The 24,015-nt window shown below is 32.2% G+C and overlaps 1 protein-coding gene across 1 annotated transcript; it reads right to left on the reverse strand.

The window, feature by feature from the left end:
* Positions 1-6,547: 6,547 nt before the first annotated feature.
* LOC110023073 (hypersensitive-induced response protein 4) lies at positions 6,548-23,477 on the reverse strand. The gene is made up of 5 exons (XM_020722294.1): positions 23,162-23,477; positions 22,700-22,820; positions 16,959-17,050; positions 16,648-16,744; positions 6,548-6,920 (listed from the first exon to the last, which is right to left on the reverse strand). The coding sequence occupies exons 1-5, from the start codon at positions 23,360-23,362 to the stop codon at positions 6,553-6,555; spliced, it is 879 nt and encodes a 292-aa protein (XP_020577953.1). The 5' UTR covers positions 23,363-23,477; the 3' UTR covers positions 6,548-6,552.
* Positions 23,478-24,015: the final 538 nt, after the last annotated feature.

Consider the following 24,015-nt stretch of genomic DNA (forward strand, 5'->3'; position numbering starts at 1 on the left):
TTTTGTTGGCTATTGAACTTAAGGTAAGTAATCTCAATTTAATTGTGCAAGCATCGACTGTCAAGCATCACGTAGGAGCTAAGGGACCTCATTTTGAGACTCCTACATCTTGCACTCTCAATCCTCCAAAGAGATACCCGAGGCGCCTTGTCAGGATAAATCTTCTAGTGTGGGAAGAGGTAGAAGCTTGAAATCATTAGCTTCATGACTACCCCCTGGAATGGTGGGTGTTGGAGTAAGATACTTCGTTATTGCGAGTAATACAAAAAGTGGCCATTCAACAAGTTTCATAAGTCGTGATGAGATTATTTTTCCCACAAATGAAGTCAAATCATTGTGTTAGAAGTTTCATAGGAGTTGAGTAATTATTTAGTATCCTATTCTTGCACAAAAGTCTAGCACATACATGTAATAGAAATAACAGGTAGAGACACAAAAAAATTTTATGAGGGAAACCCAAAAAAGAAAAAAGGCGAGGCATAGCCCGACCATAATGATCCACTATAAGTTGTTAAGTACAAGTAAAAGCCCTTGCTCCATATGCGGTAAAAGATTAAACAGTTCCTCAAAGTACAATATTCATATGCAGAAGAGTTGTTGCAATTTAGAGTAGTTGTCGGGACTTCAATGCACTGTCTTTTGGACAATGCATTGCTCTATAGAATGTTTCATTACTCTGTGACATAGATCATTATTTTGCACTATACTTCATTGCAACGAGTAAGGCATGCCCGATGGTGGTTGTCGGTGGCTGGCGAGTGGTGGTCAATAATGGTCGATGACAATGGAAGTGGGAAGTTTTCGTCGGGTCTTCGGTTCAGAACGACCCTGGAATTTAGCTCTTTCTTGTAGTTCTCGGTGTGTTCTTAAGTCTCGGTCTTTCCGCCTCCTTCATGAAGAGTGTAGGGCTATTTATAGAATTTGGGAGAGGACTCCCATGTGAATAACAAAAGATTCTGAACCACTCCATTGGACGACCCAGAGAGATTCCCACAATCAAACAATATTTTTTGTTCATTTTAGCGCCTCAATGATATCATAATTTAATGATCTTAAGCCCATTAGATTCGTTTCAACAAGACACTCGATTCAACTATAAGTTTTTCAGATTCGAAATCAATTGCACCTTCCAATTAGCCATCCAAAACTTTTAAAAGTGATATAACGGCTTGATCCAACATTGATCTGACTCGAATTGGATCAATTTTGGTGTCATTCAATCCGCCTCATTGAGTGGGACATTTTGAATGTAAGTTTTGCTGAAAAAGTCCTTCAAATTTTTAATTTGAGTTTGAATATTTCTTGTCAAAAAATATCTCGAGATTCGTGTCATACCTCAATATTGATGTCATATCTTCAAAATTTACCAAACATATCAATATAAAATATAATTTATTTTATAAATGACACTTTAATAAGAGAGATAACATTCATCATTTGTAAAATCTTTCACTATCCACCTTAATGAAAATTGAGTCCATCATTACTAAGCAACTGCCCTCAAACTTTATTTAATGTCATGCGATTTTATTTAGATAAAAAAAATTACCGCCTGGAGAAGATACAATCAGGAGCGTTTATGTAGCACATCAAATGAAACGATCAAATAAAATTAAATGTATAACTCTATGACTCATTAAAATTTTGAAAATATTTAAAATATAATTATATTTTTATTTTGTATTTTTTTCCTTATGACAATATATGATCAACCCTCATTATGTAGTTAATATACAAAATTTGTTTTAATTTAAGGTAATTTAATGTTTATATCTATGGCTTCATATGCAATGAGAGTTTTTCTTGGGATTTAAATGATAAAAATTCTTTGGAGCAGTTTATTCTTTTTTATGTTGGTGTTTGGTGGTCTAACTATGACCTATTTCAGTGGGGTTTGGTAGTTATCTTTTGTACTTATTTATTATTCTTCTTAATCCTCTTCAAAACGTTGTTGTCATGTTTAATTATATCCTACCACCTCCTAGACTAGTTACCCATGACTCAAGACATCAAATCTAACCTATGCCTCAGCTCGATGCTCTTGGTCTGGCTAGGTGCATCCTCTCATGGTCGTATTCTCAATCACTCTATAAGTACTCTCACTGTTGCGCCCCTCTAAAAACTTACCGATTCACTTATAAGACTAAACATTGAATAACATGTTATGTTGATCCGCCAATCTTATTTGTTGATGCGGAAGCTGTCAAGCAAACTTGCCTAACTGGCCCGCCGGATTTTCCCACCAAGCTAATCAAGAAGACTGGCCCGATGGACCAGCCTAATAGATTGATTATTCGTACTCCTCTACAGAGCTCGCCTCATCGGTGATCCTCAAAATTGACCTAACATTAAATTCAAGACATACGTTAAGGATTGACATAATCAACTTCATCATTTATGAGTTGCTTGGCATTCGCGTCGAAATCTTTTCATCAAGACATTTTAGACTTACTTTTGTCTATAATGACTTGTATTCTTACATTTTCTTTTTCAGGAAGAAATATAAGAGGGGGGTAGAGAGAGATTCCAGGGAACGGCTCTCAGGGCCTTTTTCGGAAAAATTCCACGTTGTGAGAACCTCCTCTCATTAGATCATCTTCTCCGTTTCATCGGATAACAAAACACATAATTGAAGCCCGGAGAACATATCTATCTTATTCTTTCACATTTCTTACACAAGTCTCTTCCTTGTTATGTGAACTCACGAACAACACGAGACCTAACGTCCTAAAAATAATCAACAGAATCAATTCATTTTGATTCAACAAATTCAAATCATTCTCATGGTCAAACTCAAGTGATCATGACATCATCAAAATTATTTCTATGAAATGTATTTGCATTATATTTCTATACTCTTGGGAATCATTTGTTTTCTGAAATAACTTTTGAGTCAGATTTTTAATGTAGTCACTTCCTTTTAAAAGTTTTAAGTTACTTCGACATTTGTATCTATCATCATAAAATATGTTCGATTATAATTTTTGTGATCCCACAATCACTCCATTTTAACTAACTAAACTTAAAAGACAAAGCATGAATCAACTATTTCATAAATTAAATTTAGGATATATATATATATATATAAAGAAAATCGATATTTGACAGATGCCCAAATATCGATTTCCCATGTGCAATCCGGCCCCATGAAGATAGTCTGCGCCATGTGTCTAAAATTCGACCCCCCACGCACCACGGTATGGATCGAACTCTTGCCAGAGGGGACTTACAATGACCCTGCCTACCAACTGAACAAGGAAGTGCTCACCTTATAAAAAAAAAACATTTTATTTTTCTTAACTATCTTTTGCTTTATAGATATGATCAGCACCAATTGTACGATGGCAAAATTCCATGCATATTTTTCCTGCTTTTGAATCTTCTAGACCGTTGGAATTCTGAGTCAAAATCTACATTTTCTTCTAAAGTCAAATAAATGGATGAGAATGTTGTTATTAAAATGCATTAATGAAGTGCCTTAAATATCAAATTAATTAGCCGAAACAATTGCATTAAATAACAAAAAGTATTTATTAAAAGCCACGAGACTTCTCGACAACATACTTTGAACGTCATGTCAAAACATAATTTCTAAACTCTATATAAAGCAAAATGAGATTTATTTGAGTCATTCTTCTTATTACATTTACTAGCATTTAAGTTTTCACAAGATATTATTTTTATAATTATATAGGAATAACAAGTTTTTATGGTTCTCTCTTACACACAATATCCCGTCTTTCTTTTTTTATATTTAATTTGTGTTAGAAGATTCACGGAATTATTGAATTATCATGGCACGAGAATCCAACACACACACAGATAATAATAGTGAAAGGTATAAACACTAGAAGTTTTTGTGTGGAAAAATTCGGAAACAGAAAAAAATCACAGGATCTTACTTGGTTGGAATGATTCACTATAAGATGGTGTTATATGCATGAACAATTGTCCCACTGGCAGAAAAGGATTGAACAGTTGTTGAATATAAAATATTTGTTGTACAATGGTCAGGAGTGATTGCAGTTAGGAACAGTTATTAGAGCTTCAGTACGCCGTCTTTGAGGGGCGTCATTGCTTCGCAACGTACTTTGAGATCCCATAGTGCACATTGTGATTTTTCAGTCTGACAGTGATCAATGATTGCAGGAGCGGGTGGCGTTCGTCTGGTCTTCAGTCTGGAACGAAACTGTAATTCACCCCCTTATTCTCGATCCTGTTCCAACTCCAATTCTTCCTCTGGTTCAAGGTCTAGCCCCAATGTCTCCTTTTATGAAATGGGTATGACTCTATTTATAGATTATGGGAGAAGCCTCACTAAAATTAAGAAAGGAATCCGAAGCACTTCATTGGAAGGCACGAAGAGGCTTTTTCAATCGGACGACATTCTGTGGACATTTGAGTGACTTCATGATGTCAAAATTAAGCTATTTTGGGCTCGCTGGATTGGCCTCATCGAGATGCTTGATTCAAATATAAGCTTGCCAGATAATGAATCTTTTTAACATTTCAATTGGGCACCCGAATCTTGCAAAAATAGTTTAACGTCTCAATCTAGGCTTGTTTTGACTCAGATTGGGTCAATGTGGTGTTATTTTGTTTGTCTCTTCGAGCCAGTCAATTTAACTGTAAGTTTTCTGAAATCAGAGTTATGGATGATTTTTAATTGAAGTTTGAACGTTCCACGCTCAAAAAATTATCTCGAGATTCACATCACGCCATCCATTTCAGATGATGAAAATTTATTGACAGAGTATCAATATTATTATTATGATTCTAACAATAACATACATCTTTTCATGCATAAAATTTAACACCAAAATATTTTAAATGTAAATATCAAACTTCAGGTGTTAAATATATAAATAAATTTATAGAATGCAAAGTGCCAGTAATATAAAGTTAACTAAGATTAATTAAGAACTTGATGATTAAAATTAACAAACAAAATTGATTAGTTTTCTACCCATACTTAATTATTGCTCATTATAATCCTAAACAGCATGTCATGATTGAATAATCAACCACTCTATAAAGACAAAAAAATAAAGATCCCTAAAATCACCACAATATTGTATGGTTGAACATCTAGTCTCTCAAAAAACATATTTTAACAGGTTAGATCCAACCAAATCATAAAATGGTTGACATTTTCGGCCTCATAATTTTTAGTCGTCAGGCTATAAGAAGAGTAGTTTGTCTTCTTTTATCTTTATTTGATTAATCTAATAGAAAAAAAATGAGCCACTTGAAACTCCAACAAAACTTAATGTTGAAATTCATGAAAAAGTAGGTTAGATTGTAAATAAGAATTATTGGGGAGAAAGACATATTGGAATTAAAAATTATTTACACCTCATACGCTTTGAATGATTTTTCGTTCAAATCATGTTCGACTATTAAAAATTATTTACACCTCATAGGCTTTGAATGATTTTTCGTTCAAATCATGTTCGACTGAGGGCTCGGTACGTGAGGGCTTGGTACGAGTGCTCGAACTCAGAGCTTCAAAATATTTCACTTTGTTTTCAACCAATATGTTATATATCGGAGCACGAATAAAAAGATACCGACTAAACAAAGATAATTTTAGATTTTGTTGCAGTGAACTTAGTGTGAGGGCATATTAGGATTAAAATTCTTACATAATCCTTAGATATATATATATATATATGTTGTCAATGACTCATTGTATTTTACATCTCTCATCTAGAATGATCCCACTCCTCATATATTCATATACATGCCACTTAATGCCTATGTATTTACGAATCTACACTTGAAAACTTTTATATACATGCCACCTAAACCATGCATGAAAAGCCTATATTTGCCTATGTATTTACGAATCTACACTTGAAACTTCAACTTTTATATGCATGCCACCTAAACCATGCATGAAAAGCCTATATTTCACTCTTTATGAATAATTTGGGTGATATAAATGTAAAAAAGAAAAGAAAAATGTAGATGTTAGACATGTAAATAGATAGGAATTGGGTGGTATGCATGTAAACTCCCCATTAACAGGTCCTTACAGTCATCTTACAGAGAAATAATTCACTTCCAGTAACTATTATTAGCAACTGTGTTGTGTCTCATTCACCAAGATCCCACACAGTAAAAGTCATACGAAATACTATATTCCAATTTTATTTTTAATATGAGCATATTTTTTCTCTTAACAAGAAGACATCAAAGATTATCATTACACTCAAAGGAAACAAACAAGAACACATGGTATAACATAAAACTAATTAAATTATGATAAATCATACAGGATCAACAGAACTCCCAAAAAAAAAAAACCAAAAGAAAACATTCAGTTAGTTGAACTTCAGCCTCAACTTATTTATCACTTGGGACATTTATATGTATAAATTACACAATTCTTATGAATTTTCATATCCCAAGCCTAAACTTTCATATTTACACACATAGGTTATGTATGTAAATATGAAAGTCTAGACGTGAGATATGTAAATACACAAAAATTGTGCAATGTATGTAAATTCCCCTTATCATTTTATGTATTTATACAGCTTATCCTAATTACTGACCGACATTGCTGCAGGAAGCTTCCATCATTCCGTTACGTATCTGGTCGCTTATATCTTTCACATGGCCGGGGCCGTGAGGCAAAAAGACAGTTGTATTCTTCGACGAATTCCCGAGTTCCTTAATCGTATCGAAGTATTGGGTCACCATAATGAGGTCCATCACTTCCTTTGCCGACGCGCCGGAGACGCCGTTCGAGATGTTGAGGATGCTCTCTCTCAAACCTTCTGTTATTGCTTGCCGCTGCTTCGCAATCCCGACACCACCAAGATATTTGGCCTCTGCCTCTGCTTCGGCTTTCTTCACAAGGAGGATTTTCTCAGCCTCACCTTTGTAGACGCTAGCAAGTTGAAGCCTCTGAGCTGCAGTGATAATTGTTGATATTGAAATGATAAATGGGGGATGGAAACGAGAATTATGTTAAAAATATCCAAATGAAACCAACAAATATTGACTTATAGTAGCGATGGACATGCAGAGTAAATTTTATAATAGCAATCATCAGCATAAGTTTTCCGTGATTATTTGAGGTAAGTTGTAAGAAGAACATGACAATTAGATTCTTCTAACCTCCTCTCAAGTCAAGATTTTATTGGAAGATTTGCATACACACTCAATTCTTATGCATTTATATATCTAACATCTAAACTTTAATTTTTACATAAATGCCATCTTACCTATCCTAAAAAGATGTATTTTAGTTTTTAAAAGTTAAAATAGTGGTACTTTTATGTAATACAAAAGAGGGGCTATTGTAACTATTCTAATTTTATATCATCTCATCAATCCGTGGACTATTGTAAATATGTTGTAATTATTATTTTGCCTACTTATTAATTTGTGGACTCTGTAACTATTCCTTTGTGATTTCGTCTTTCCTATTAGAAGGTCTCCCAAATGTATATAAAGGCTACGCAAATGTTTAAATGAAATGTGCAATTAATTCTCTTCAATTCTTTTCATGGTATAAAAAACTTGAGCCTTTTTGCTTAGCATTCCAATAACTTGTAGCCTTCATCAGTATTTTGCCTAAAACACGAGAACTATTATTGCTGCAAATCCTTTTTCATTCTATCTAATATTTTCAGTTGTAATATTCATCACTACATAATCTCTATTCTTCTTTCTCTTTGTGACCAATCACTGTTACATTTTTCCTTCCCAAATATTTTTCTATTTCTGTTGGTTTACATCAGGGATCGACTTTAAGCCCATATCTTTTTGCTTTAGTTATGGATGGTCTTACTGGACATCTACAGGAGGATGTACCTTGGTGTATGCTTTTTGTTGATGATATTCTTCTCGTGGATAAAACGAGAGAAAAAGCCCAGGAAAAACTTGAATTATGGAGGTCTACATTGGAGTCTAAAGGCCTTCGTTTAAGTAGAACAACAGAATACATGGAATGTAATTTTAGTAGTAATAGCTCTAGTGACAGAAGTGTGACTTTGGGTGATCAAATTATTAAAAGGTGTGAATGATTTAGATATCTTGGGTTCGTTGTCCAAAGCGATGGTGATATAGATGGGGATGTTAACAGTAGAATTCAAGTTGGTTGGTTGAAGTGGAGGAATGCTTCGGGCCTTTTGTGTGATAGAAAAGTACCGCTAAGACTGAAAGGAAAATTTTATAAGATGGTGGTGAGACCTGCAATGCTATATGACGCTGAATGTTGGCCTTTAGAAGAGAAGCATAATAATAAGTTAAGTGTTGCCGAGATGAGAATGATTAGGTGGATGAGTGGCTTTACACTTAGAGACAAAATGCGGAATGAATATATTCGTGATAGGGTTGGTGTAGCTCCTGTGACAGACAAAATTAGAGAAAGTCGTCTTAGATGGTTTGGTCATATTAAACGTCAACCATTAGATGATCTGATTAAGAGAGTAGATGTTTTAAATTTGACTTGTGTTAAGAAAGGCAGAGGTAGACCTAGGAAGACTTGGGCTTATTGTATTAAAAATGATCTTAATTTACTAGAACTAAATGAAAATATGACACTAAATAGGACGCAATGGAGAAAAAGGATTCATGTAGCCGACCCCACGTAGTGGGATTAAGGCTTTGTTGCTGTTGTTGTTGTTGTTGTATAGAACTAAAAAAACACCCATGTTTTCTTGGTCTTTTGGTCGATTTGGAGCCGAAATTAAAAACTCAAATCCAATCTAAGAATTATAGAATATACTTTCAATATATCATTTGAATGTAAGGAATTACCAAAAGTGACCACAATTTATTTCAACATATTAAAAGAGAAAAATTGGGCCTTGGCACAAAATCTCAACAAGCAATCCCACATTCAATATTGAAGATGAACAATACTCTATAGTGATATCATGGTTATGGAACTTAAAGGTTCCTAAAATACGTGGCATGCATCTTCATTTATTCAGCAACGGAAATTTGGTATACAACGAATTAAATGTTTTGTAAAGTCCATGATGCCACAAAAAAAAAAAAAAAAAAAACTCAAAATAACGAACTCGCACACAATGCAAGAAATCAATCCATCAGAAATACTCCAATCTACTATAAGTCCTTTGGCAAGAGATGGATAATTATCATGCATATAAATCAAATGCAATAAAAATGTGACCCTCCCTAAAACTTTGTTGAAAAAGGCAATTTATGATTTTCATGCTAGATTAAATAGAGTTTGATGATGTTATAATACAAATTCTCAAAAAGAAAGATTGACCTTATCTGAATGAAATCGTTGCCACCATTCAAATGAAATAATAGAGAAGGGTAGTTAAGATAGTTGACAAAAGGTTTAGCTCTAATGACAAGCTACCGGCATCAAACAACCAAATTCAAAACTCTCATCCTCTAAAGAGCACAGGCAGACAAATACTCATAATGGTTGATAAAGGCTTCCTGTTGCAAGACGGCGCAACATACAAAAAAAAAAAAAAAAAAAAAAAAAAAAAAGATGATGAAGCTTCATGTCTAGACACTAAGCAAAAGTCAAACAATATTAAGAAGACAAGTAACAAAATATATGATGTGTGAAAGAAATCATCGATTGGGTTTCAAAAGGATATTAAAACTTAAAGGGATTTTGGGTTATTAATTCAAGAGCTGCAACCATATGAAAAATGTTTCATAAAAGTTTATTTCATATACTTCTTCCCTAGCACAAGAAAATAACCATTTTAAATAGATCATTGATGACCGTTACTAGCCAATGAGATATTCTTATAAATAAATCTCTCACAATTTTAAATGTCCTTCATGCACCTAAATTATTATCCAATTTGTTATCAATCCAAAAGTTGACTGCATATTCACAATGCAATAATATATTTTTCCATCATGTAAATCAATAATAGGGCATGAGGAGAATGATTGGACTTGCTAAAGAAAGAGATCGTCACTGCCACATTACATAATCTAATAACCAATGAAGCTCCAGAGTATCTATTGTATAATTTTTCTTTTATTAAATATAAGTACTATAAAGAAAAGAGATAGCTCCAATACCTTTGTCATGATCATCCATCTTTTATTATTCTCCAACTATGTTTTCATTTCAAAAACATTAGCATTACCTAATTTCATTGTGATATTTGTGAGTTAGCTAAAAATGACATGATAAGTTTTCCAACAAGTAACAATAAACACAATTCCTTTTTCTCTCATTTAAAATGACATATGAGAACCGTCCTCTATACCTGACATAATAGAGGCTTAATTGCTTGTGCCCTTCATTGATAATTACACCTATTTGTCATGGATGAATGTGATGAATGCCTTCTTACATAGCGATCAAGAGGGGGCATATATGGAGGCTTCACCAAAGTTTGGCTCATACATAGAAGTATCTGAATGAAGGATGACAACAAGTGAATTGATGCAAACTCTAAAAGCTTGGTTCAAAAGGTCTGCCAAGATAATACTTAGCAGGGGTTACAAACAAAGTCAAAGAAACCATACATTATTTGAATGACACAACAACAAGAGGAGTCTATGTCCTACTAGTTTATGTTAAGGATATCATCGTAACATGTAATGACTCAGAATGTATGAAGATTTTAAGGAAAAAGACTACTACAAGAATCTGAAGATAGAATTATGTAAGCCAATGTAACTATTTGACTTTAAGTTTGCACATTTTCAATATAGATCTTTATAAGCTAACAATAATCCATGATGTATCTATTAAAAGAAATAGCATTTTATAATCAACCTGATATCACATATGTTGTTGGTATGGTAAGTCAATTCATGTATATTCCTAAAGAACTCTCCTAATGATTACACGTTAAATTCAGTAATACCTGCAAAAAACTCGATGTAAAATAATTTTATTCAAAAGAGAAGAAAATCTAACACTTAAAGACGATACATATGTTGATTATGCATCATCTATAATTGATTGGAAGCCAACTTCAAGATACTGAACATTTTGGTGGGCAATCTCTAGACTTTCAGATATAAAATATAAAATATGGTGGCAATTTAACATAAAAGCCAAATTTAGACCTAAGACACTAAAATTCTAAAAATTATGGCTGATAATTATCATAAAGATTTATAGGCTAAATGAAATAGTCATATTATGCTTTATTGTGACAACAAATCACTCATCAATATTGTACAACATCCAACACAATATCGCTAAACATAACATATTGAAGTAGATGTGCATTTTATAAAGGAGAAGCTCCATGATAGTCAAATCTATACTCCATTGGTCATCTATGATAGCCTATTTGCATATATTCTCAGCAAAAGATGATTTAGACTAATACTTCAAAATTTAACATTCAAACTTAAAATGGTTAGCATTCATCCATTCACTTGGCAATGTTCCACCAAACACCTTATTTATTTCATGATAACTCAAATATCAATTTCATCTCTATTAAATTTGCTTCTAGCAATGTTCCACCAAACACCTTATTTATTTCATGATAACTCAAATATCAATGGGATTAGTAGTCCCACCTCGATAATCCATGTATTATTGTAATCAACATAATTATTCTATCTATTCGTGAACTACTGAACTATTGTAATTATTCTTCCTTAATTTTTTATATTTCCTATTAGAAGCTCTCTTTAAATTGTATAAATACTACAAAATTTTGTCATTAAATATTTGACCAATTCTCTCCAATTTTTATCAGTAATATCATGTTATTATCATATATTAATTGCTTGGCTCACGTCATCATTTAACAAACACTCATAAACGATGATTAAGGGTGCGTCTAGGGCAGTAGTGTAGTGGCAGTGCGGTGTCGTGCCGCGCTTTTTTTGTGTTTGACAAAACTGTATTTTATCTACTTATTCAAAAAGGATTCAAAAAGCTGCAGATATAGCTGCGCTTTGCAACCTTACCTAGCTAAGGGTCTGTTTAGGACAGCTGCAACTTATCCACCTTATCCAGATAAGTAACTTATCCTGATAAGCTGGTGATCAGCAGCTGATCCGAATAAACTGGTTGGTTGCTTAGTTTCTGCGTTTGAAAAACAGCTGATTTGCAGTTATTTCTAAATAAATGATCATTCTGTCTCTGATCTGGATGAACTGGCTACTTGTTTGCTCAAGAGAAGCGAGGGTATTTAATTTCCCATGAGCATGTATTTCAATATCTCCATTTAAAAAAAAAAAATTCCAAACGAGTTTGTTTTTTTCCTCGAACAGTACACAAATTTCCCTTGAATCACTACTCGCGCTTTCTCGAATATATATTTTGAAAATTACCCTTATTCCCCAAAAAATTATCTTTCGAGCTCGTCGGCTACAATAGCACAATAAAATAATATTGCAATATTACAACACATATTTTCTTCTATTATACAATATACATCAAAAAAAATACGTAATACGAAAATAAAATAAAATGAGAAAATAAAATGAACAGCAAAGCTACTGTTTGGTGCGAGTATGGTAAAAGATGATCGGGTTGGGCTCACTAGTGTACTGGTTTGAACGAGAAGAGCCAGGGGGAATTCTCGGCTTAATAGATAGGGGAATTGCGCATAAGCTAAGGTAGAATCGAGCTAGTGCAAAGATGTGTTCGGCGCAAAGAGGAAGAATAAGCTTTGTTACGGCACAGAAGAAGACAATTAGGTCTTGTTCAGCTTATAGGAGTGACAAGAGGGATCGCACCATAGGAAGAGGGTAACGTGCAGTTTATGGCACAGTTGATCTGATTTGGCGTGGGGAATCGCGGCAGTGGGAGAAGCGGCGAGGCTTGCATATCGCCGTCATTGATCTCGTAAATGGAGGAGAGGGATCGTGCAAAGGCTTTTATCTAGCATTTGGTTTGCGTGAAGAGCTCTGTGTTCGACTTGAGGAGACGGACATGGCAGTAAACGGACAGGAGAAGGGCACCAGAGAAAATATAAGCCTCATGGACGCACGAACCAAACGGCGATGCGGCGTTTTCAAAACATATAAGCTGCCCCAAACGGACCAAAAGTATGGTAGCCGCTAGGAATCTGCAGTCCGACTTTTCGAAAAAAAAATTATAATAGTCACGACAACTTTTTGGCAATACTTTCACAGTTACATTTTCAAACAGCAGCAGCTGCCCCAAACAGACTCTAATCAATTTCTAATGACATCAAGATGACAATCAATTCGAAAAATATTTAGGTTATTTGATTGCTAAAAAACTTTTCGATAATAAAACATCATTTAAGTATGATGACATCAAGATAAGGACAATTTTTGTTAGAATTGTGCCATCTACATTGAACACAAAATCCCCCTAATTATAGTTATTCAACTTTGCCACTAGTATTTTAGCTTTCTAATAACCTCAACTTTTATATATTTATAGATTGTGAAATACTAAACCTTCAAAGTGTAAATTTATTTTTTCTATAAAAATTAAATTACTACTAAATTTATGATCATTGAAGTCTTCTTCAATTACCTCCTTCTACCACCCAAGAGTTTTGTGAAAACCTCCCCCAAAAAAAAAAGGAACAGAAAACTTTGATACCAAAACTTTGAAAAAAAAATCAAATCTAAAAATTCAAAAGAGATCTATAATTAAATATAAATACTCAAACTAAAAAAGATGTTACAATCATACCATCTCCTCTTAATAAACCATAAAATCCACATCCTCTATAACTCTTACCATCTTCCAAAATTCCCTCAACAATATCCTTAATAATTCACTACACAATATCCTCCAAAATTATTTCCATGACATCCTCTACAACTCAACTAAAGTCCCTAAACATATCCTTGTTTTAATTTCAAATTGAAAGTTAAAATTTAGGTGTGAGTATGAAAAATTGAATGCAAAATTTGATTCGAACTTCCAACTAATCTCCTTCCACATTCCCTCCACAATTTTCTCTAACCATGTTGGCCCAATCAAAGATAATTAACTTCTCAAAGCCTAACATATTCCCCCCAATTTCGCAAAATGCAAGCTCTACCCCACCAAACCCAATCAAACAATTTGGGTTTAGCCCAACCTGACTGACCAAATAAGAAAAAAAGGACTTTCAACCAACTCTACAAATTAAAAAGATGAGAATATTCTCAAACTATGCACAAAGACCTACTAAGCTATCAAAGCCAACTTTCCAAAGAAAATGATAGTGCTCCTGAGGATCAATGAGGGAAATCAACCAAATTGTATTTGATGATGATGCTATTTTCCTTCATCTCTTCTTTCTCAAATGAATTTCCCATATGTCTCCGCTGTTCATATCGAATTTCCTGCAAGATAGACTTTGCTGGCTCCAAAATAATCAATGACCTCCAATTCTTCTACCAAATATTTTAAATTTGATTTCTTCACAGTTAAGAGTAATCAATGTAATAAAAGAAGCATACTTTTGTTAATCAGTTGAGTCTTATTTGTGGCAGTAATTGTATAGTTAGTATTTTATATGCCTTCTCCTTAACATTTTGCAAATTTTCAAGGATAAAATTATCACTTATTATTTTGGCGATCCTTGTCATTAATTTATTTTTTTTATCACTACTTTAATGTTAGTAGGGTTAAAAACTCCATAAATAAAAGATTACTACCAATTATAGTAAGTCTTAGATTATAATTGCAACTGATTGAGTAATGAACTAAGTAATGGTACCGTAAGGCTCCCAATTTTCTTCTTAATCCATCAACATAAAATTTATTTATTAGTTTGATGGGAGGATTTTTTACCTTTCATTGTGTATGGTCAAAGCACAAAACTCTTTTTTTAATTATTTTATTTTCAATAGATGTTACTTTTATTGTTTCTTTAATATAGTCTTTTCTTAGTTTACTTGTATTTTATAGCATCTATCTTAGCCTTCTCATATTTGCAATTCAACTCAACTATCAACAATTTATTTGCTATCCAACATTTGAATCAATTCAATGCATCGAATATAGTAATAGTTTTATAAAATTTACCTTCAAATCCCTCAAAAGCACTCCATTTCAATATAATGGATCATAAAATAATAAAACTTATCGCATATTGGCATCACTTTATCATCTAGCAAATATGGAATCATAATTGTCGCAATCATTTCTGCTAAACATGTATACAATAAATCACTGTATCAAAACTACAGGATTCACCAACCTTCAATTTTGGAATAAAATGGATGCAAACATTGTAGATAAGGAGATGAATTTGATCGAAAACCAAGACCGACTGGCTTCCATTAAAGGTGAAGATCGACAAAAGTAAACTAACACTGACATGCGTCCTTTACACATTGGCTCAAGCAACAAGCCAAAACTAGCGTCCCCTCATTTTTGTTAAAGAGTTTCAAGAGCTCCAAGTTAAACAAAACAACTGCCCTAATTTGTTCTAATTACTGCAGATTGCAGGTTCCAACTAGTCAGCTTAGTTAAATCCAGTTCAACAAACTGATATACAATAGAAGACAAAAATTCTCAAAAAATACCATGTAGAAATATTTACTCAGAACACCCTTAAGAAAATAGTAATCATTCAATGCAATTCTTGAGCTATAACATTCCTATTAGATAGGAGAGGAAACTTGAAGAGAATAAAATATTGTATTGTCTTTCTAATAGGAGCATAAATGTGCATACAGATAGGCAAGCGAAGATAATAATAAAAAATAATACAATAAGGAAAAATGCCTTTAATAACGAGGAAAATTTACAGTAATAGATAGTGCATATTCCTACTACAAATAGTTAAAACATGTGATAGATATGATAACAATTCCACTGCGATGACCCTAAAGCTGACTATAGGCCAAAATCAACTCAAACAAATTTGAACCCTACTATGAACTTTATGGATCACAAATAGTTAAATATTATGACTATCAAGCAGAAAAACATGCATACACCCTCACAAACGAGTTCTCCTCACAAGCAACTTGCATATTCCTTCAGGCTGAAAACTATTTTTTTTTAAAAAAAAGACATCGCCGATTAAAACATAATATATAACCTAAATTAAACAACAAAAGAGACTTCCACCACAAGAGGACCTAATTTTTTTCCCAATTAAAAAAAAAAAGGACTCATTCATCAAATGTAACTTCCAAAGGACATAGAACTGTGTTTGAAAAGTCCAGTTGTCCCTCCAAAATAATATATGCAAATTTAACTGATCTCTGACACGTGCACCCCATAAATCTAAACCGACAAACGAGTAAATTCCAGAAACTTGCAAATATTTATTTCTTAAAGCTACAATAATTACACTGAACACTTCTTCAAGCTCAACAATGATACATTTTTTGCATGGAAAAAATTAAAACTAATCCAAATACCACTATAAAGAATAAATAAAAGCTATTGAATTGCACATGAAATAAGGCAGCATGAATATAATCAACACAAAACAGCCAAGAGCCAACAATATGGTAACAAAAGAATCACCATTCAAGATTTATCTTGCCAAAATAGGCCCAAATTATAGAAATTTGCTGAAAAACAAAACGTCTGTAAACCAACGGGAATATTTGGCATCGACACCCTCACAAATGGAAGCCTGTGATGCAGAATGCTATAGAGAAAATGGTCAATTGGTCATAATATGCAAAAATTTAGAAGTCTCCATCAATGAATCAAAACAATAAAATTTTTAGAAAGAGCAAGAGCTTAAATCATCAAAACCTGAAGAAACAAACCTGCATTTATCTCATTCATAGCTTTTCGCACAAAAGAATCGGGTATAATGTCAACCATGAGAATCTGCTCAATATTATATCCATATGCTCCCATTACCTAGTCAGTTATTTAACAGAATAGGTTAACGCCTATAAAAAAACATGATAGACAATGTAGGGCAGATAAATTCGTTCAAAACCCAAAACTCAATCAATAATTACCCAATTTTTAATTTACTTGAAATTAAAATAAAGTTTCCTAAAGTCCAGAAAGGCTCACTAGAAATTAGTTCTATTGTCAAAATCATATATAAAGAGAAGATTTAAGTTACCTTTTCAAGTTCTTCCAGTACAGCTTTTGCCACTTCGCCCTTTTGTTCGAAGAGTTCATCAAGGGTCATCCTTGGGACATGGGCACGAACAACTACAGTTGCAAATATGGGCAAAAATGTCATTCAGAATATGCACAAAACTATGGAAGCATGAATTCATGTCAAAAGTTCATATGGTTATTCAACAACAACAAAGCCTTAATCCCACTACGTGGGGCAGGCTACATGAATCCTTTTTCTCCATTGCGTCCTATTTAGTGTCATATTTTCATTTAGTTATAATAAATTAAGATCATTTTTTATACAATAAACCCAAGTCTTCCTAGGTCTACCTCTACCTTTCTTAAAATAAGTCGAATCTAAAACATATACTCTCCTAATCGGATCATCAGTTGGACGACGTTTAATGTGACCAAACCATCTAAGACAACTTTCTCTAATTTTGTCCGTCACTGGAGCTACACCAACCCTATCACGGATATATTCATTTCGCATTATGTCTTTAAGTGTAAAGTCACTCATCCACCTAATCATTCTTATCTTGGCAACCCTTAGTATTATGCTTCTCTTTTAAAGACCAACATTCAGCGCCATAGAGCATTGCAAGTCTCACCACCATCTTATAAAATTAAAAAATTATATTCATTTGGTTATTCAAAGAACAAAGAATATTTAAAAAAAAATCACAAAAATATAATAGATACATCATTTGCTTCAATGTAGTTGACAATTATTATTTGTACTTCTACTTTCCAATCAAATGCAATGATTTCATTTTCAAACACAAAATGACGAGAAAGCAAATTTCAAATTTTGTTAATAATGCCTTCAACCAAAATTAACTAAATTAACAATAACAACAAACCTTTATCCCACTAAGTGGGGTTGGCTACACAAATCTTTTTCTCCATTGCATCCTATTGAGTGTCATACTTTCATCTTTCATTTAATTCTAAATATTTTCATTTAATTCTAATAAATTAAGATCATTTCTTCTACAACATGCCCAAGTATTTCTAGGTCTATCTCTACATTTCTTAACATAAGTCGAATCTAAAACATCTACTCTTCTAATCGGATCATTAGATGGTCGACATTTAATGCGACCAAACCATCTAAGACAACTCTCTCTAATTTTGTCTACCGCTGGAGCTACACTAACCCTATCATGGATATATTTATTTCACATTTTGTCTCTAAGTGTAAAACAACTCATCGACCTAAGCATTCTCATCTCGACAACACTTAACTTAGTTTTATGCCTCTTTTAAAGGCCAACATTCAACACCGTAGAGCATTGCAGGTCTCACCACCATCTTATAAAATTTTCCTTTCAATATAATCGGTACTTTTCTATCACACGGTACTTTTCTATCACACAATTTCTATCACACAATAGGCATGAAGTATTCATTCACTTCAACGAACCAACTTGAATTCTACTAATACCATCTTCATCTATATCGCCATCACTTTGAACAATAGGCCCGAGATATCTAAAGCATTCACACATCTTAATAATTTGATCAACCATAGTTACAACTATGTCACTAGAGCTACTACTACTAAAATTACATTCCATGTATTCAGTTTTAATTCTATTCAAACAAAGGCCTTTAAACTCCCATGTAGACCTCCTTAATTCAAGTTTTTCCTGAACTTTTTCTCTAGTCTTATCCACGAGAAGATATCATCAGCGAGAAGTATACACGAAGGTACATCCTACTGTAAATGTCCAGTAAGGGCATCATAACTAAAGCAAAAAGATATGGGCTTACAATCAATCTCTGATGTAATCCAACTAAAATAAGAAAATATTTGCTCAAAGCATCATAACTAAAGCAAAAAGATATGGGCTTAAAATCAATCTCTAATGTAATCCAACTAAAATAAGAAAATATTTGCTCAATCCTCCTTCCATTCGAACACAAGAACAGTTGTAGTATACATATCTTTAATAACTTGAATATAAGTCATATCAAAACCTTTCTTCCCTACAACTCTCCAAAGGATACCTCTTGGAAACTTATCATAAACTTTTACTAAATTAATAAAAACCATATGTAGATCCTCTTTATTCTCTTCGAACTTCTTCATCAAACCTCTTAATAAATGTATAGCTTTCATGGTAGACCTGCCCGACATAAATTCAAATTGATAATGACAAATCTTTGTAATAAGTCTTAACCGATGTTCAATTACCCTCTACCATAATTTTAAAGTACGACATCAACTAAATTCCTCTATAATTTGCACACTCTTGCGCATCCTTTTTATTCTAAAAAATGGAGACCAAAATACTCTTCCTCCAATCCTCAGGCATCTTTTTAGTTTTTAAAATAATATTAAAGAGTTTAAGCCAAGAATCTCCCAAATCTCCTATATATTTTTACATTGTAATTGGGATATCATCAATTCCCATAAACTTTCAACCATTGGTTTTCTTTAAAGTCTCATCAACATCTTTTTTACAAATGCGACTGTAAAAATGAAATATTTTATTATTATTAATGATATTAAAATCACTAAGGTCGATCGTATTTTCAGAAACTTCATTAAAAAGTTTTCAAAATAATTCATCCATTTATGTTGAATATTTTTTTCTAAGAAAAACACTTTTTTATTTTTCATCATTAATACACTTGAGTTAAATCTTTACTTTTCTTTTCTCTTTGTTGGACTAGTTTATACATATATTTTTCACTCTCCTTAGTAAATACATAATTTTTAGCGGCACAGGTTGTTCTCTTAGAATCCCTATGGGCTATTTTACATTTTTTTTTCAGTTCTCTAAGCTTTTATATTTAAACAATTTTTTATAACAAAATTGTTTACATTATCTTTTGTTGCACATTATATTTCACCGCAAACTATTTTTATTTATAGAAACTTCTTTCTTTTAATTCCCCAAGTAAATCTTTTATCATTTGTTTAATAGTATTTGTTACTTTATCCCACATAAAATTTGTTTCTTCATAATATCCCAAATCTTGAAATCATGAAGTTTGCTCATACAAAAATATTATTTATGTCCTTTAGGTGTCCCCATCTAATTCTATGATAATGATTCCTAGTGTTTTTTTATTTTACATTTTCTCATCTTAAAATCTAGAACTAATAATCTATGTTGAGTACTTAAATCCTCACTTGGAATGACCTTATAATCTTTACATTCTCAACGATCTCTTCTTCTCATAAAAAAATAATCAATTTGTGTTTTATTAGATTCACTCTTATAAATAATAATATACTCATCTTTTTTCTTGAATAAAGTACTAGCATAAACAAAATCATACACTAAAGCAAAATTTAATATAACTTTACATTCTTCATTAATCACTCCAAAACCTTAGCCACCATGAATTTTTCTAAAATCTTCTACCACTCTACCTACATGTCCATTTAAATCACCTCCAATAAAAACTCTTTCTTCAAGAGGTATCATTTGTATTAAGTTTTCTAGGTCATTTCAGAATTTTTCTTTAGAACCTATATCTAAACATACTGAGAAGTATAAGCCCTTATAATATTAAAAATCTAAGTATCAATAATAATCTTAAGATCTATAACTTTATCTCCAATTCTATTAATTTTTACAGCATTATCTTTCAAAATCTTATCTATAATTATGCCTTCACATTTTCTAGTGTGACTCTTACATAAATTCTAAAGTTTAAAACCTAAGTTATCCATCTTCTTAACCTTTTCTCCAACACATTTAATTTCTTGAATACATAAGATATTTATATTTCTATGAATCATAATATCAACTAATTTCATTAGTTTACCTATGAGAGTAACTATATTCCAACCTATATTCCAAAATCCTATCCTAAAAAGTAACCAAATTATCATTCAAACTAATTTAAGATACCTCTTGGAAACTTATCATAAACTTTTAATAAATCAATAAAAACCATATGTAGATCCTCTTTATTCTCTTCGAACTTCTTCATCAAACCTCTTAATAAATGTATAGCTTTCATGGTAGACCTGCCCGACATAAATTCAAATTGATAATGACAAATCTTTGTAATAAGTCTTAACCGATGTTCAATTACCCTCTACCATAATTTTAAAGTACGACATCAACTAAATTCCTCTATAATTTGCACACTCTTGCGCATCCTTTTTATTCTAAAAAATGGAGACCAAAATACTCTTCCTCCAATTCTCAGGCATCTTTTTAGTTTTTAAAATAATATTAAAGAGTTTAAGCCAAGAATCTCCCAAATCTCCTATATATTTTTACATTGTAATTGGGATATCATCAATTCCCATAAACTTTCAACCATTGGTTTTCTTTAAAGTCTCATCAACATCTTTTTTACAAATGTGACTGTAAAAATGAAATATTTTATTATTATTAATGATATTAAAATCACTAAGGTCGATCGTATTTTCAGAAACTTCATTAAAAAGTTATCAAAATAATTCATCCATTTATGTTGAATATTTTTTTCTAAGAAAAATACTTTTTTATTTTTCATCATTAATACACTTGAGTTAAATCTTTACTTTTCTTTTCTCTTTGTTGGACTAGTTTATACATATATTTTTCACTCTCCTTAGTAAATACATAATTTTTAGTGTCACAGGTTGTTCTCTTAGAATCTCTATGGGCTATTTTATTTTTTTTTTTAGTTCTCTAAGTTTTTTATATTTAAACAATTTTTTATAACAAAATTGTTTACATTATCTTTTGTTGCACATTATATTTCACCGCAAACTATTTTTATTTATAGAAACTTCTTTCTTTTAATTCCCCAAGTAAATCTTTTATCATTTGTTTAATAGTATTTGTTACTTTATCCCACATAAAATTTGTTTCTTCATAATATCCCAAATCTTGAAATCATGAAGTTTGCTCATACAAAAATATTATTTATGTCCTTTAGGTGTCCCCATCTAATTCTATGATAATGATTCCTAGTGTTTTTTTATTTTACATTTTCTCATCTTAAAATCTAGAACTAATAATCTATGTTGAGTACTTAAATCCTCACTTGGAATGACCTTATAATCTTTACATTCTCAACGATCTCTTCTTCTCATAAAAAAATAATCAATTTGTGTTTTATTAGATTCACTCTTATAAATAATAATATACTCATCTTTTTTCTTGAATAAAGTACTAGCATAAACAAAATCATACACTAAAGCAAAATTTAATATAACTTTACATTCTTCATTAATCACTCCAAAACCTTAGCCACCATGAATTTTTCTAAAATCTTCTACCACTCTACCTACATGTCCATTTAAATCACCTCCAATAAAAACTCTTTCTTCAAGAGGTATCATTTGTATTAAGTTTTCTAGGTCATTTCAGAATTTTTCTTTAGAACCTATATCTAAACATACTGAGAAGTATAAGCCCTTATAATATTAAAAATCTAAGTATCAATAATAATCTTAAGATCTATAACTTTATCTCCAATTCTATTAATTTTTACAGCATTATCTTTCAAAATCTTATCTATAATTATGCCTTCACATTTTCTAGTGTGACTCTTACATAAATTCTAAAGTTTAAAACCTAAGTTATCCATCTTCTTAACCTTTTCTCCAACACATTTAATTTCTTGAATACATAAGATATTTATATTTCTATGAATCATAATATCAACTAATTTCATTAGTTTACCTATGAGAGTAACTATATTCCAAAATCCTATCCTAATATATCAACTAAAAAGTAACCAAATTATCATTCAAACTAATTTAATACATGAAGTTACCATCAAAAACATAAGCTTGAATCTGTTCCTGGGGATTCTGCAACTCATAGAATGCATCATCAGCGCTTTCCTTAATAACTCGATACTGGACAGAGCAAAGCAATTGCACAAAAACATTGTCCTGCAGAGAATAGCTCAAAATTAATTTCGGATACTGCTCTAAGAAAATAATTTTTCCACCTTAGCTCTGACACATATTAACCATATATCAAAAGCAATTTAAGATTTGAATTTCCAGCGTGCAGCAATAAAAACTGCTCGTAACAAAAGGTCAAATGATTCTATTACAGAATTATCACAAAAGAAAAATAAATAAGCAAACGGCAAAACTTAGATGTTGAAAATGAGATATTTCAAAAAAAAAAAAAAAAAAAAAAAAAGGTTAATTGGCGTTAGGGTTTTCCAATTCAGAGGTATTTTGACGATTGGAAGCTGGTGAATTGAACGGCAAGATGGGTGAACCTTGGTCTTGGTCTCGATGCGGACTTCGAAGGAGAAGACACGGGTGGATAGGATGCCGGCAAGGCATTCTCCGGCAATTGGGTTTAAGAAAAGGAAGCCCGGGCCGGCAAGCCGCTGAAACCGCCCCCACTCTTCCACGATACCAACACTTGCTTGACCGATGCAAGCGCAGCAGAAGCACCATAAACCACTCGACGTCATGATCGAGTCCTATTCTCCCCCTCTCCGTCTACCTCTCCCCCTCTCTTTCTTTCTCTGCGTGTATCTACTTCTGTTCAGCGGTGGTGACAACTGAGCGACGCGTTCTACAGCAGCCTTATTGTTTTTTAGTAAGATTTGTATACATACACACAACGTCTTACTATTTACAATTTAACACAAAAAAATTGATATTTACATTTAGTGGGTGATTACATACATGGCACCCAAAACATTGCTATTTACCAATCAAGTACTCTCTTTCATCCATATTTTAAATTATCACTCAAATATAAATGGTCATGATAAAATCTAAAATCATATTTTTAACTTTTATCAAATTCACAATGATTTGATCCTGACATGTGTAAATGCATCAGTTTCATAGTTCAAAAATCACATAAGAGTTTGATTTGTAAATAACAATGTGTCTTGTGCTCTATATGTAATCATCCCTTGCATTTATAATGCCTTCATTGTTGATTTTCAACGTAGAGAAATCTTAAGTCCTAACCCAGTTTAAGTGGAAACCCCTCGGTACTGGAAAAAAAAAAAAATAGGTCTAATCTAATATAAGTAATTTACTATGAACTTGAAGTATATAGGTCCGCTATAACTCAAAATAAGGGAATATGGGATTAGAAAAATTGGCAGTC

The sequence above is a fragment of the Phalaenopsis equestris genome, unplaced genomic scaffold, assembly GCF_001263595.1.
Source record: "Phalaenopsis equestris unplaced genomic scaffold, ASM126359v1 Scaffold000209, whole genome shotgun sequence".
In the NCBI taxonomy this organism is placed as follows: domain Eukaryota; kingdom Viridiplantae; phylum Streptophyta; class Magnoliopsida; order Asparagales; family Orchidaceae; genus Phalaenopsis; species Phalaenopsis equestris.

What these genes read in the sequence shown, in the direction of transcription:
- LOC110023073 (XM_020722294.1), bottom strand. Translation starts at nt 23,362, where the DNA reads ATGACGTCGAGTGGTTTATGGTGCTTCTGCTGCGCTTGCATCGGTCAA. An exon ending in GCATCGAGACCAAGACCAAG is followed by an intron (nt 22,821 to 23,161) that starts GTTCACCCATCT and finishes TATTCTCTGCAG; the next exon opens with GACAATGTTTTTGTGCAATT. An exon ending in TACTGGAAGAACTTGAAAAG is followed by an intron (nt 16,745 to 16,958) that starts GTAACTTAAATC and finishes ATAACTGACTAG; the next exon opens with GTAATGGGAGCATATGGATA.